We start from the raw sequence: 13,968 nt of genomic DNA on the forward strand, positions 1-13,968 counted from the left end.
TGCTCCTTGCCTGGAGGTGTTCAAGGCCAGGTTGGATGAGGCCTTGAGCAACCTTGACTGGTTGGGGGATTGGTACTAGATGATGTTTAAGGTCCCTTCCAACCTAAACCATTCTATGAATCTAAGAAAATGCTAACTTTACTATTACTGCCATGGTTCCCTCTCATTCCCATTCCAGTAGCAAAAAGTGATCTTCTACTAAAGCAAACAGCCTTAATCCTCTGAAAAATAACCCAGGATTTGGTCTTCCACTGCCATATATTAAAGAGGCATGTGTTTTTTCCAGCTTGAATAATTTTAATGAAACAGATCCTCCAATGGTAGCTGGGAGGACTTGACTGTTTCAAGCATGAGGTCCTGTGGTGGAGTACCACACCCTGAGAAGAGCAGCAGTGCCCTGCAAGAGCCTGTGTCATTTCACTGGTTTCTCTGCTGGTGCTACCCAGAATGTCACCAGTTTTCCTGTGGGATGGTTAGGTTACTTCAGCTCACCTGAATTTGCCTCTGATATAAACCAATGGAAAGAAAAGATATGGAAAACTGAAGGCAAAAGACTGGCTCTTCCCTACTCAAATCATTGAGGAATTTACAGATTCACAGACTGCACTGGCTTGGAAGGCACCCTCAAAGGTCATCTTGTCCAATACCCCCTGCACTCAGCAAAGACACCTCCAACTAGATCAGGCTGCCCAGGGCCACATTCAGTCTGATCTTGAATGTCTCCAGAGACAAGGCCTCAACCTCATCCCTGGGCATCCTGCTCCAGTATTTCACCCCTCTCATTGTAAAGAACTTCCTGATGTCCAACCTAAATCTGCCCTACTCAAATTTCAAACCATTGCCTCTCATCCTATCACTCAAAGTCCTTCTGAACAGTCCCTCTCCAACCTTCCTGTAGGTCCCCTTTAGAAACTGAAGTGTAGCTCCAAGGTCTCCCCAGAGCCTTTTCTTCCCCAGGCTGAAGGGGATCAAGAGATCAAGGAATTCACTCCCACAGACTGATATACAAATGTCCTGTTCAAAAAAACTCTGTGGGAGCTGCTGTGTGTAGCAGTTTGGGAGAAGCACTCGTGTCTGCCTGCGGGTGAGTAACTTACACAGGAGAAAATAAGCACTTTGTGACAGCCAGCAGGGGAAGATACGCAAGAAACCCTTGACAGGAAAAGTACAATGGAAAAACATGGCATGCCCTTAAAGCAAGCATCAGGAGACATGATCTTACAGGAGTGATCTGTGTTCTCTGCAGCGTGTGTGCCGCTTTTTATTAACCCATACACTAAGTGCTCAAGTGTGTCCTAATGCCACGGGGTGGTGCTTTCAGTAACAGCCTCAAAAGTCCTTGCACAGTTCTTTTCTGCATCGGGTCCTCACTTTCTGAAGTAAAAGAAAATGTTAACAGAAGCACCCAGGTGCGTCCTCCTCCTTTTCCTGAAGCCCACCGACCTCCTACCAAGCTGTGTATCACGTTTCTGAGGCACTTTGGCTCCCCTCGGGTGTGATAAACTGCACTTTGGGCACAATGAGGGAGGGATTGGTTCTCCGCATAGAGTTGCTCCTCCGGATGGAATTGTTCCTCCTCATGGAGTTGCGCTTCCGCAGGGAGTTCTGGTGCGACAGCTCGCTCTTCTGCAGGGTCTGGATGAGGATGGATGGCTTCTCGTCCAGCTCCCGAGCGCTGCAACGTGGTGCTGCCACTTTGACCGTGTTGCCGAACTTGGAGTAGTCAACTGCATAGACGCCCTCCTCTTCGGTGACGATGGGCACGAAGCGGTGGCCCCACAGGATCTCCTCTGCTACGTAGGAGGTTCTGGCCTGTGTTGTGATGCCAGTTGTTTCTACGACTCCTTCAAGGATCACGATGAGCTCCAGGTCCTGGAGCGCCAGGTCAGCAGCGGAGATATCGTAAAGAGGACTCCGCTTGTCTATGACATGACAAATGATTAAAGGAGCCACAAGGAAAATATTGTTGCTTTCAATGGGGTTATCCACAGGGATGTCTACTTGGTGGATGGGTATGACTTCTCCTTCAGGGGTGGTAGTCTTCCTCACCACCTGGATTCTCACCGAGGCACTAATGATCATGCTCTTCCTCAGGTCTCCCACTCGAAACATAAAGCAGAGTTTGCCGTTGCGCACCGCGATGACTGCCTGCCGGCTGAAGATCAGGGTCTCTGCCCGCCTGTGAGCCTGCGCAGTCTTCATGAATATGCAGCCCAGCATGACTGCGTTGATGATCAGACCCACAATGTTCTGCAGGATCAACACTGTGATGGCCAAGGGACATTCCTCTGTCATCATCCTGCCCCCAAAACCAATGGTCACCTGAACTTCAATGGAGAAGAGGAAAGCAGAGGTGAAAGACCTGGAGAAGAAGATTGGACAAAGTTAACTGTGAGGACATTGAACGCAAACCGAGAAGCTATTGAGGTACACTTTCTAGAAAGCAGTGTAAGGACCTATTGTACAGTCCTGGTAGAGGGAAGCCTTCTATTAACACCAACAAAAGCACTGCAGACCTAATGATTCTAGTTTTGCATGATTGGTGTATCTGATGGTGACAGGGAAGACCTCAGGTTCTGAGCTCCTAAAAGAGCATCTGTACCATTAGCTCACCCTAAGAAGATCACTAGAGTCTCTGTTCAGGAACACATGCAGCCCACAGTATTAGTCATCAGTGCTGTAACACCTAGGCTTGCCACCTTCTCCACCCCACAAAGCCCTTGGTGGAAAGCAGTGGTTTTAACAGTGAGCAACTAGCTGGTACCTTGAGATTCCTTCACCAGCCTGTGCAGGGAAAGAAAATGGGAAAAACAGTTTTGCTCATGCTGCCTGAGTCATGATCCCCTTTAGCAGGATTCAGTTAAAGGTTCTTAATATGCTACAGTGCTGGACATTAGAAGATGCTGCCTGCAAGCTTTGCCAAGTGCATTATCCACTACGCCATAGGGTATATGCCAGGATCTTTAATGTCCTTTTATAAGCAGTTATAATCTCCACCAAAATCTATTATGTCTAAAATAGATCTTGGTGTTGATCCAGTTCTCGTATGAACTACTACAACAGCCATCTTTTTAACACAGTGCAATGCACCAACATTTGATGCATTGTCATGCTTCAGATGGTTTTACCTGTGGAAAAATGTCCTGTCCGTGGAGATGGTTCTAAACCATTTGTTGGGCTTGTTTTATTTTCAATTAATCTGCCTTTCCTCCCAAATTCATATTTTCAGTGAAAGTTGGGATCATGAGGAGGCATTAAAACAGCATAAGCAAGATCAGAGATCATTTTCTGTGGAATGAGGAAGTTCATCTTTCAGAAAATCAATCAGCTTCTGCAGAGATCTCTTTGAAAGAACTTTGTCCTTAAAAAAAGAAAATCCTTTTCTATTATGTTATTAAATCTTTGGTAGATTCTCTTGTAGTGAGTGGTTTGTACTTGCATTTCCCTTTGAAGAAATCAAGGGATGAAACAGTTAATTAACAGAATCCATGTAATGATTAATTACGTTCATGAATACTTAGCATCACGCAGAGCAAAGCTTCTAGTTTAAACTTAATTCAAGTTAACTCAAAGGTCTCAGGAGTAAAGATTCTGTTTTCTCTCAGCAGTCCTCCTCTTAAAATAAACAAAACACACCCACACACACAAAACCCAAACAAGAAAAGAGAATCCACCTTTTTACTATTGAATTCCTGAGGCAGTAAGTTTGTACAGCATTCTGACCACATGAAGAGAGTAAGCCAAAAACTCCACACTATTCCCAGGTCCTTCCCCTCAGAGCTGTGTAACAATCTTCCTCTTTGGATAATGTTCACTTTCTGTTGCAAAGAGCTATGAGACCTAGAAATGCCTACAGCATTTTGAAAAACTAAAGTGCTGCTCAAATTCTAGGCACTGGTTAAAATTTCCAAAGCCAAAGGCAGGTTTCCCATGAACCTGTAATGGCACCTACCCCAGGAAGCTCTCCCAAAATTCCACAGGTTATAGAAACATCTGGGGTGGCATCTCAGCAGGCGCAAGCTGGAGCATGACATCTCATTTCAGAGGTGACTGCTTGTGAGCAGTTATTGGGAAATGAATAGGCAGCAACTCATGCTCCCCCCCCTGCCCCGGACCTCCAACCTAATTCTTGGAGAAATCCCCATTTCCTTCAGCTTGAAAAAATCACCATTTAGCAGAAAAGTATCAAAAAAAGAAAAAGAGAGAATGCAGTGTCTGCTCCCTCGTGAGCCACACACAGTATCCCTCCAAACTTTCCGAGCTACCTTAAAACTAAGTGCAGGAGAAAAGGGAAGCAGATAGTCTGATGTCTCAGCTGACCCTGCAGCACAGCAATGTGTAAAGGCAGCTGCTCTGGGGCAGCCTGGTGGTACCCAACCTGGATTCCTCTAATTAAAAACCCAATGGCATAAAAAATGGTTTTACCAATGAGTTGACAAAGAAATCTTCCCACTTATTCTACCCCCAGTTAACAAACACTCTTCTCTTCCACGTGCCTATCAGTTTTATCAGTGCCTGGAAAATTGTCATGGCTTTGGGGATGAAAAGCAAAATCCTTTAACAGGTGGCATTTTATCCAGCACTCCCTTAAGCTTTCGCATCACACACACTCTGTGGAAACTATTCCTCTGTCAAATTGCCAGTCTATGGCTTCATCAAAACGTTTTGAAGCACCTCATATTTTACTGTCTGGTGGGAGTAATCTTGAAAGATGTCTAGTTTTGCCCTGAATGCCACTCTTCCTGCTAGCCCTGAATGGTGCCCTGCCTGACACCCACGGCTGGTACCCTGCCTCTGGTGGCCACCTTTCTCCTGTGCAATGTGTAGCAGGCACCACGCTGGGGATGCTCCTGCTGCTGTAAACGTTACAACACATATAACACATACCCCACTCTTGTAGCAGGCTCTTAGCTCGACAGGCAAGGTATGTTACCCACAGTGTGGAGACACATGAAAAGCAGCAGGTCTCCCTCTCTTTCAGATCCTGTAAGGAATCAAAGAAATCTACAGTACAGTATTTTCCAAGCCCAGAAGGCTTGCTGAATGTATGTAATCTAGAGGAAAACACTGCACTTTTCAATGGTCTCAACCCAACACAACCGTTCATGTAAACCAAAAGCTGCATTTCAGGCGTTGGCAGGACAGCAGGCAGCTCTACTCCCCCCTTTCTTCATCCCACAGACTAGACTTTACCTGACACACGTCACACAGGGTGTCCACTTGGTGCTGTTAGTAGCACTTTCTGTGCTGGGGTCCATGTCGCCATGGGCAAAAGCTACCAGCCACCACATCATGGCAAAGAGCAGCCAACTGCACAGGAAGGACATAGTAAAGATGACCAGCGTGTGACGCCACTTGAGGTCCACCAAAGTGGTGAAAATGTCTTGCAGGAATCGCCCCTGCTCGCGGATGTTCTTGTGTGCCAGGTTGCATGCCCCGTTCTTGGCAATGAAGCGGGCTTTGCGTGGCCGGTCTCGGATGCGTGGCTTGCGCAGGTTCTCCGCAGCGATCCGTGCCAACACATACTCTTCAGGGATGATACTCTTCCGAGCCAACATCTTCCTGCCACCATAGTCCACTCAGTGAGATGCAAAAAGGGGGGTGGTCCCTCTGCAGGGCTCACTCTACCCTGCAAAATAGTGAGAACGTGGTCAGATTTGTCACCTGTGTGCTACAAGAAGAAGCCTTGATTAGATACCCTGTTCCAACAAGCATGATATTAAATGTCACTGTACAGTTATGTGTTCTGCAGCACCCTCCCTCCTTCAGACCATCATTTAAATGAATTCAGCTGGTATCAGCTCGTAACAGAAACGAAAGGCGCTATTTTCAAACTCCTTGCAAGAAGGGAAGCTGCACTACGGTCCTGCAGACTTGTGGAAAAGTAACGTGATGTACCACAGGTTGGCTCCTCCAGGAGATTGCAGTGCCCTGGGGGTACTGCAACACGGAGCGCTAAGTTACTCACATCCTTCCAGACACGAAGAATCGAACTTCTCTGGTTAGCAGCAAGACTGCTCTGCCGAGAGACCCCGGAGACGCATTTCTGGTTGCTTTAGTCCAGCAGAGCAGAGCAGAGCCCTGCCGAGAGCTTCTCTCCAGCGCTCCGCAAGCATCACAGGAAGGAGCTGCGCTGTCGTTGCGGGAGGCAGGGAAGGGGACTGCGCGGAGCAGGCGGTCGCACGTTCCCTTGGCAGCTCTCCTTCCTTTCCGGGATCAGGCGGCGGAACCCTCCCTTTATTCCCAAACTTTGTCCCCAAACGGATGACAGAACAAACCGCCGGCAAGCCCGGTCTGCCCGCAGCTCCCCGCCGCCTGGCCCGTCCCACCGGGGGAGGGCAGGGGCTGCGCGGAGTCCCCTCGGCCCTGGGGCGGAGGGCTCAGCCAGCCCGCGCCCAGCCGCCGGCCCGGCCGCACTTAGCAGAGCGCGGCGGGGCGGGACGCGGCCGGGCCGGGCCCAGCGGAGCGGACCGGAGCCGAGGGCACGGCCGGTCCGGCTCCGCAGCGCCGGTCTGAGGCGGGCCGGGGCCGGGCTGGGCAGTGGGCGGCGGTGGGAGAGAGCGGCGAGCACGGCAGCCCGGAGCGCCCGGTGCGGGGCACGGGCACGTCCCCCGCCGCGCCCTGCGCCGAGCCCTACATGCGGCTGGAAGGGTGATGGGGCATTTTCGGCTGGGTCCAGCGAATGTGGCAGGGGAGCGAGCAGCTTGCAGTGCTTGCTTGTGCCTTCTCCTGCAAGGCGCTGGCTGTGGGCACGCCAAGCCGAGCCCTGGCTGCGTCTCGGCCGCGGCAGCCTTGCTTGCTCCCTATGGTCAGCCGAGAGCTTTGTGCCGTTTTTAACTCGGTGTTTCTTCCACTCGCCCCGAGACGACTGGCAGGCAGAAGGCGAAGCGTGTGCGTAAGCGCTTGCAGGACCGAAGCCAAAATCTTGCGGACTGTGCTGCTTGTGACAAATTGCATTACCTGTTTCTGCAAGAGAAGCAGCAAGAGATTCAGTTCTGCGCCTCTCAGCTCCTGTTGGGCGCGGAGTCAGGCCCGTGGCAACGCTCAGCTGCTGTCCCGGGCGTGTTTGTGGGATGAGGACTGGAGAACTTCGCGGGCTGGCTCTTCCCTATGCTTATTCTTTTCCCCACAGGTCAAGGTTTGCAATTTTGGCTTTTCTGTTGAGTGGAAACTTGCATTCTTGGAAACTGCAGCTGTTGGGTTTTTTGTTTTTGCTTTCCCCCCAGAGTCTTAGGGTATGTAGGAAGGAGAATAAACTTTATGACAAGATCTAAATTTAGATCTTAGCAAAGTGCAGAGATCTCATTGTGTTGGATTAACTACCCCATGCCCAAGGAATGTGTGTGTGTACAGTAGGGACGTTTCTAAACTTCTTGGTGTTTCTGTCAAGCAAATGACCTATGCAGCACGAAATTTACACGGGGCAAAACAGCTTACATCTCTCTGTAAACTAGAGAAACAAAGAAGCACTTGGCACAGGCCTGCTGCCATCAGGAGGGTTTTGAGTGTGTTCAGGCATGGAAAAATGGAGAGTGCACATTTGACAGGCAGTGTAGTCCTCAGCTTGAAGATATCCACCCTGTCGAACACATGCATGTGCTCAGCCTTAAACAGATGAGTTACTCCTGGAAACTTTTCTAGCACTATCCTTATGTAATCCCAGATATCCACTATCCTTTTGTTATCCCAGATATCCAATAGTCAGAAAAGAAACAGACTCAACCCCCCCTCTCCCTTCCCTCCCCAAGTCATATTAGGTAATTAGCCAAACACTTATTTGAAAATGACTGTAGACAGGTCCAGTCTGAAAAATCAGCATCTCAAGCTGTCACCTTTAGATTCTAAGCAGACTCTTGAGTACACCTGCATAAAGCCACTTGGATGAGTATCTGCAGGATCAATGCAATTGGTGCCACCCATGGCACTTCATGGGCTTCAGCTGGAGAACTTTGTCCTGCAGGACATTTTCCTGCTAGAAATGGAGTGGCAGAGATTGGTCTTAGAAGGCTGACTTACGTTTTTGGATGCAGCCTCCAAAAGTGCATCTCACTTGAATGTAACTATGAGAAATGAGTGATTCAATACACACAGGGTAAAAAGTAAATCTGTTATTTTCCTTACCCTATAACTCCTTTCTCTCTTTTAGCTTATGTGAAATATTTGTTCCATGAGAAGGCTAGAATCAAGGTTGGTGTTGCACAGTATGGCTGCTAGCTGCATCTCAAAGGAGAGAGAACTGTCAGGGAATGGCATTTTCCGGAAGTGTGCTCAAGTGGCCAAGAAGGCCACCAGCATCCTGACCTGTATCAGGAATAGTGTGGTATAGAGGATTGTGCCTCTGTACTTGGCACTGGTGAGGCCATCCTTTGAATACTAGGTTCTGTTTTGGGCCCCTCACTACAAGAAAGACATCGAGGTGCTGGGGCATGTCCAGAGAAGGACAACAAAGCTGGTGAAGAGTCTGGAGAACAGCTCTGGTGAGGAGTAGCTGAGAGAATTGGGATTGTTTAGTTTGGAGAAATGGAGACTGAGGGGAGACCTTCTGGCTCTCTACAGCTCCCTGCAAGGAGATTGGAGTGAAGTGGGATGTTGATCTCATCTTCCAAGTCATAAGTGATAGGGTGAGAGAAAACAGTCTCTGGTTGCCCCAGGAGAGGTTTAGATTGAATATTAGGAAAAAAGTCTTTACTGAAAGGATGGTCAGGCACTGGAACAAGCTGCCCAGGGAGGTGGTGGAGCTACTATCCCTGAAGGCATTCAAAAGACATGGTATTTCAGGACATGGCTTAGTGGCCGTGGTGGTGTTAGACTGACAGTTGGACTTGATCTTGGAAGGCTTTTCCAACCTTAATCATTCTGTGATTCTGTGTAAACCTCCCTCCTTTTTCATAAGAACCTTGGATTGTATCATTTTGCTTCTGACACAGATTTGCTCAGGTTGCTTGCTTGATTGCACAGTTTCCTCTGAAGTTTTTGAAATCCAGAGCTTTATAAACAGGGGCATAGATGCACCCAGGAATGTCACTTATTTACTTGCCACTTTAGAACATAACCTGCCACAGTGGCTGTATCAGTCTCAGCCACTTCTCAGCATGCCAAGGCCCCTCAGCTGCCAGTGTGACCTTGTGACACAAAGTTAATGTGCTGATTAACTGCTGGCTTGGCAAAACTGATCAAAATTATCTTTGAGGGCAGGTGGGAGCAAGGGGGGACCTTCCTCGAATTGATCCTGTGGAACAGAAGCTGCTGTCAGTGCCAGTTCTGACAGAGACAACTGCTGCCTCTCAGCCCCTTCTGTTTCCATTGCTAATGTGCTGGAGGTTCCTCCTTATTCTCCGGGCACCATGCAGAAGCTGAGATAGGGGAGCTTCCACCTCTCACGCTTGGCACAACCCTAAATGTGCCTAAACAGAAGTTATTGATTGTTTTGCCTGTCATCATGCACTGGAAGAAAAGTGCTCTTAAAATCCTCTTTCCCTCTCTGCCTGTTCAGTACAGAAAGAGCTTTGCTGTCACCAGAGGGGATGTTTTCCTCCTCTCTTCCACTTGACATTAGCTTCATGGAAGCCTGCTGGACCATGACTGCTGGGATGTGAAGATCAAGAGCAGAAGAACTCTTCTGTTTTCCTGGCTAAACATTCTGAGATGTGTGCACAACAACCACTTCCCCAAGTTACACTGTGTGAACATGCTCTGGAGAGTGACAGCTACTAAAAATGTTCCCCTTTGCCCATCTAAATGCTTGCTTGGTTGCCACATACACATTTAAGTCTGAGATGTAAGTAAGAGCTGGGTAAATCTCCCCAAATGTCTTCTAACCCATTTTATAAGGAACAGGATGTCTGAGTGCTGTGAACACAGCCTTTTCAGGCAAAAAAATGATCAGAATAGATGGAAGGTTTGGGTCCAGGTTTTGTTCAAGGCCATCATGCGTCTCCCTCCTTGCTGTTTCATTTCCCCTCCACCCGCTGGAGTCACTGATATTATGGCAAATACCACTTGACAATTATGCCTATCTAAACGTGGATTAAATGACATACTGAACCATGAATCTGGAATTTCCACATCACAGCTGTGTCCAGCCCTGTCAGAAAATCCTGCTTTGTAATAAGTTTTGTTTGAAATTGTAATCTTAGCTTAGAGATAGGATGACTCTGCAGGCGTCCAGAGATGTCATGCACTCAGTGCAAGGCTTCCACAAAGACACAAAGCTGATAAGCCATATTTGGATCTCGTGGATGCTCCCTTCCCCAGATGAACTGCAAGACATCCATCAAACATGAAAGAGCAGAAACTGCAGACTAAGGGCATCTTTTAGCCTGAAACAGCTTTTTATTTTCCTCCCGTTTCATGCAAAAACAGCAGGAGGAAAAATAGTCCTGATCACAAAAAGAGATGTGCAACAGCTGCTCCTCATACAATGTTGCTAAAGCACACATTGAAGTTTGGAGATGTTCAGTGGGCTTGCTGTCAGGAGGAGTAAAAACTATCTGGTTTGGAAATGAGGAAGCAGCCTTGTTTGACAAAATCTGGTACTCTGATTTCTCCCTGTGTGTCAGGCTATGGGATACAGGCTGTCGACCCTTGATATGTTGACAGTTCTTTAAATCTCTGTTGTGGTACTTCCAGTGCTGACAAATGGAGCCTGGTTAATTTATCACCAGGAGTTTAGTATCTCTCTCCCCCTGTCTGTAGTCACCAGTTAGCAGATGGGGTGTGTTCCAGTTTAGCTTCTGCAGCTGGGTGAGCTGAGGGCAGTGCTGGCCGTGGTGAAGGTATCTCCCATCTTTGTATTTGCTCCCAGAGTAGCATGGGGAAGAAAGAGCTCCATTCTCAAGTGGCAGCACCAGCTGTACCCCCTGGAGCATGTCCTTAGCTCTTTAAGCAGGCCTGAGCTTGCTGTAGTCTGAACAGCATTAGGCTGACTCCAAGCTGCCTCTACTCACAGGCTTGGTGATCAGTGATTCTCCAGCCAAACCTGTCCAGAACTGAGCCCTGGCTGCTGCTTGTGGTGCAGCACACCTTGCTGGCTCCCACAGCCTCTTCTAGGACAAGGCTTTGCCCTTTGAGGGCTCACCTCTTACTGGCAGGAGATCAACACTTGTGTCACCAATGAGGGTTACATTAAGATTGTGCTATGATGGAAGAGCTCTTGTCTTAAGGTCATCTCACAGAATAACTAGGAATTTGGAGCCCTCAAATCTCAGATGTTGTGGAGAAGAAGATGGCCCCACACCTGAAAGATTCAGCCATGAAACTGTGCAGTACATTCCTGCCTCTGATGGAGAAGTCTGATAGTTGTAGCTGGTACTGCTGAAGGAGTAATGAGCTAGCATGACAAACCGCTTGAAACCATTGAATATGAATCTCTGATTTTCTGCTTTTGGAGGAATATACTGCCTGGGGGCATTTGCTGCTGTGATGCTGAAGAGCAGTGGTTGTGGACCTTGCCTTCTACACCGAGCTGCGTTAGTTCCTTGGTTACATAGCTAAATATTTGACTGGAGTTTTCAGTGATATTTATGGATGTAAGCTGGTACAGTCAGAAAATGCTGAAGTAAATGAAAAACCAAGCAATGTAATAGGAGTAAATCTGAGAGTCACACAGTATCACAGTGTCACAGTATCACCAAGGTTGGAAGAGACCTCACAGATCATCAAGTCCAACCCTTTACCACAGTGCCCAAGGCTAGACCATGGCACCAAGTGCCACATCCAACCTTGCCTTGAACTGCCCCAGGGACGACGACTCCACCACCTCCCCAGGCAGCCCATTCCAGTGCCCAATGACTCTCTCAGTGAAGAACTTTCTCCTTACCTCGAGCCGAAATTTCCCCTGGCGCTAGCTGGCATTGTTCATTCACAGGATCACAGGATGTTAGGGGTTGGAAGGGACCTACAGAGATCATCTAGTCCAACCACCCTGCCAGAGCAGGAGCATTACTTGTTTATACCTGTTATCTGGAGGATGGACAGCCTTGGAATGTATTTATATGTCAAACAGACTAAGATAGGTACATGGGAATGGAGGAATGTATGGGCAGTGGAATGTACAACGAGGTAACAGGCTGAGGGAGTTGGCTCTGTTCACCCTGGAGAAGGCTTCAGGGAGACCTTATAGTGGCCTTCCAGCTTCTGACCTGCAGGAAAGCTGGAGAGGGACTTTAAAAGTCCTTAAGTGCCTCAAGGTGTCCAACAAGAAAGCCAGGAAGGGACTTTTGACAAGGGCTTGTAGTGATAGAATGAGAAGGAATGGACTGAAGCTTGAGGAGGGCAGATTTAGACTGCATACTAGGAAGAAATTCTTTCCAGTGAGGGTGGTGAGACACTGGAACAGACCCAAGGAGGTTGTGAGTGCTCCCTGCCTGGAGGTGTCCAAGGCCAGGTTGGATGAGGCCTTGAGCAGCCTGGTCTAGTGGGAGATGTCCTGCCCATGGCAGGGGAGCTGTGGATGATCGTTAAGGTTCTTTCCAATCTAACCCATTTTATGGATCTCTGAATGTATGAGATAGGAATTCCTAGGATGAAAAGCTCTCTGTTCAAGGAAAATTAAAGAAGGCATCTTGCATGTGATGATTGTCAATTACACCAAACAGAAACTAGTTTTAAAACTTATATATATGTAATTCCTGCCTATTTATAGTCTCTTCAGAATGTGGCTTATTATATTAGAGGAATAAACAGCTCCTGCTAGGAATATCTGTCGTGTTTACATGGGAAGTGTCTGGCAGTAGGCAGATATTATGAATAGTGAATAATTATTAATAACTATGGAGTAAGTAGATGAAGATGTTAAAAGAAAAAAACATCTCTCTTCTCTTGAGAGGTTACATTTGGAAGCTTCTCTGAACTCCACAACTTCATCCAAGCCAACAGTCTAAGCTATCTTACCAAAACAACATCAGCACATTGCTCATTTGTTAGAGTCAGAGAACTTTTGCCTCATGGTTTGCTGATAATTTGAAAACCTGATAATCTCTCCCCACAATTCCACACAGAGGTCAGTTCTGGTGGAGAAAAAACAGAGCAGTAAAAAAAGCCACCAGCCTGGAAACGATTGGGATGTTTGCATGGCAACAAAGAATTTGATTTACAGTTCTGTTTTCAGTATTTTTTTATAGCACTCCCTCAGCTTTTACTTTGAAAGGATTTATTTGCAGAGAAACTAAAGAGCTCTTGACAGGCCAGCACTGAATTGGTATCCAAGAATTGGAATAACATATTTTTATTTGGAATTAGGCTTTCAAAAGGTTGAAAAAGTAGTTTCAGTTACCTTCTCCAAAAGGTGGTTGGGGATATCAAATAGTAAATGTTGTGAATTAATTTTTGCTTTTAAACACATTTTATGGAGAATTATTACACCAGAGAGGTTGTAATAAGTAAGAAGCACTGTGGTTTCTCTAGATGTTTTAGAACTGGATCTCATTGCTGCCTACAACTACCTGAAGAGAGATTTTAACAAGTAAGAAGCACTGTGGTTTCACTAGATATTTTAGAACTGGATCTCATTGCTGCCTACAACTACCTGAAGAGAGATCATAGAATCATAGAATCATAGAATCAACCAGGTTGGAAGAGACCTCCAAGATCATCCAGTCCAACCTAGCACCCAGCCCTATCCAGTCAACTAGACCATGGCACTAAGTGCCTCAGCCAGGCTTTTCTTGAACACCTCCAGGGACAGAGACTCCACCACCTCCCTGGGCAGCCCATTCCAATGCCAATCACTCTCTCTGTGAAGAACTTCCTCCTAATATCCAGCTTATACCTACCCTGGCACAACTTGAGACTGTGTCCCCTTGTTCTATTGCTGGTTGCCTGGGAGAAGAGGCCACCCCCCACCTGGCTACAATGCCCCTTCAGGTAGTTGTAGACAGTAATAAGATCACCTCTGAGCCTCCTCTTCTCCAGGCTGGTGGAGAATGTGGGCAACGATCCCGCTGCCTCTCACATTTTTAACAGGTAAGA

General features: G+C 47.4%; 1 protein-coding gene across 2 annotated transcripts; it reads right to left on the reverse strand.

Annotated features, from left to right (window-relative positions):
* Positions 1-431: 431 nt before the first annotated feature.
* Positions 432-7,065, reverse strand: KCNJ8 (potassium inwardly rectifying channel subfamily J member 8). Of its 2 annotated transcripts, none has more exons than XM_064155935.1 (3): positions 6,961-7,065; positions 5,194-5,629; positions 432-2,362 (listed from the first exon to the last, which is right to left on the reverse strand). In XM_064155935.1, exons 2-3 carry the CDS (start codon positions 5,556-5,558, stop codon positions 1,462-1,464), a joined length of 1,266 nt encoding a protein of 421 aa, XP_064012005.1. In that variant the 5' UTR covers positions 5,559-5,629; positions 6,961-7,065; the 3' UTR covers positions 432-1,461. The 2 variants fall into 2 exon arrangements, with proteins under 2 accessions (XP_064012005.1, XP_064012004.1); XM_064155934.1 differs by lacking the exon at positions 6,961-7,065 and adding an exon at positions 5,969-6,354.
* Between the last annotated feature and the right edge of the window lie 6,903 nt (positions 7,066-13,968).

The sequence above is a fragment of the Pogoniulus pusillus genome, chromosome 15, assembly GCF_015220805.1.
Source record: "Pogoniulus pusillus isolate bPogPus1 chromosome 15, bPogPus1.pri, whole genome shotgun sequence".
NCBI lineage: Eukaryota > Metazoa > Chordata > Aves > Piciformes > Lybiidae > Pogoniulus > Pogoniulus pusillus.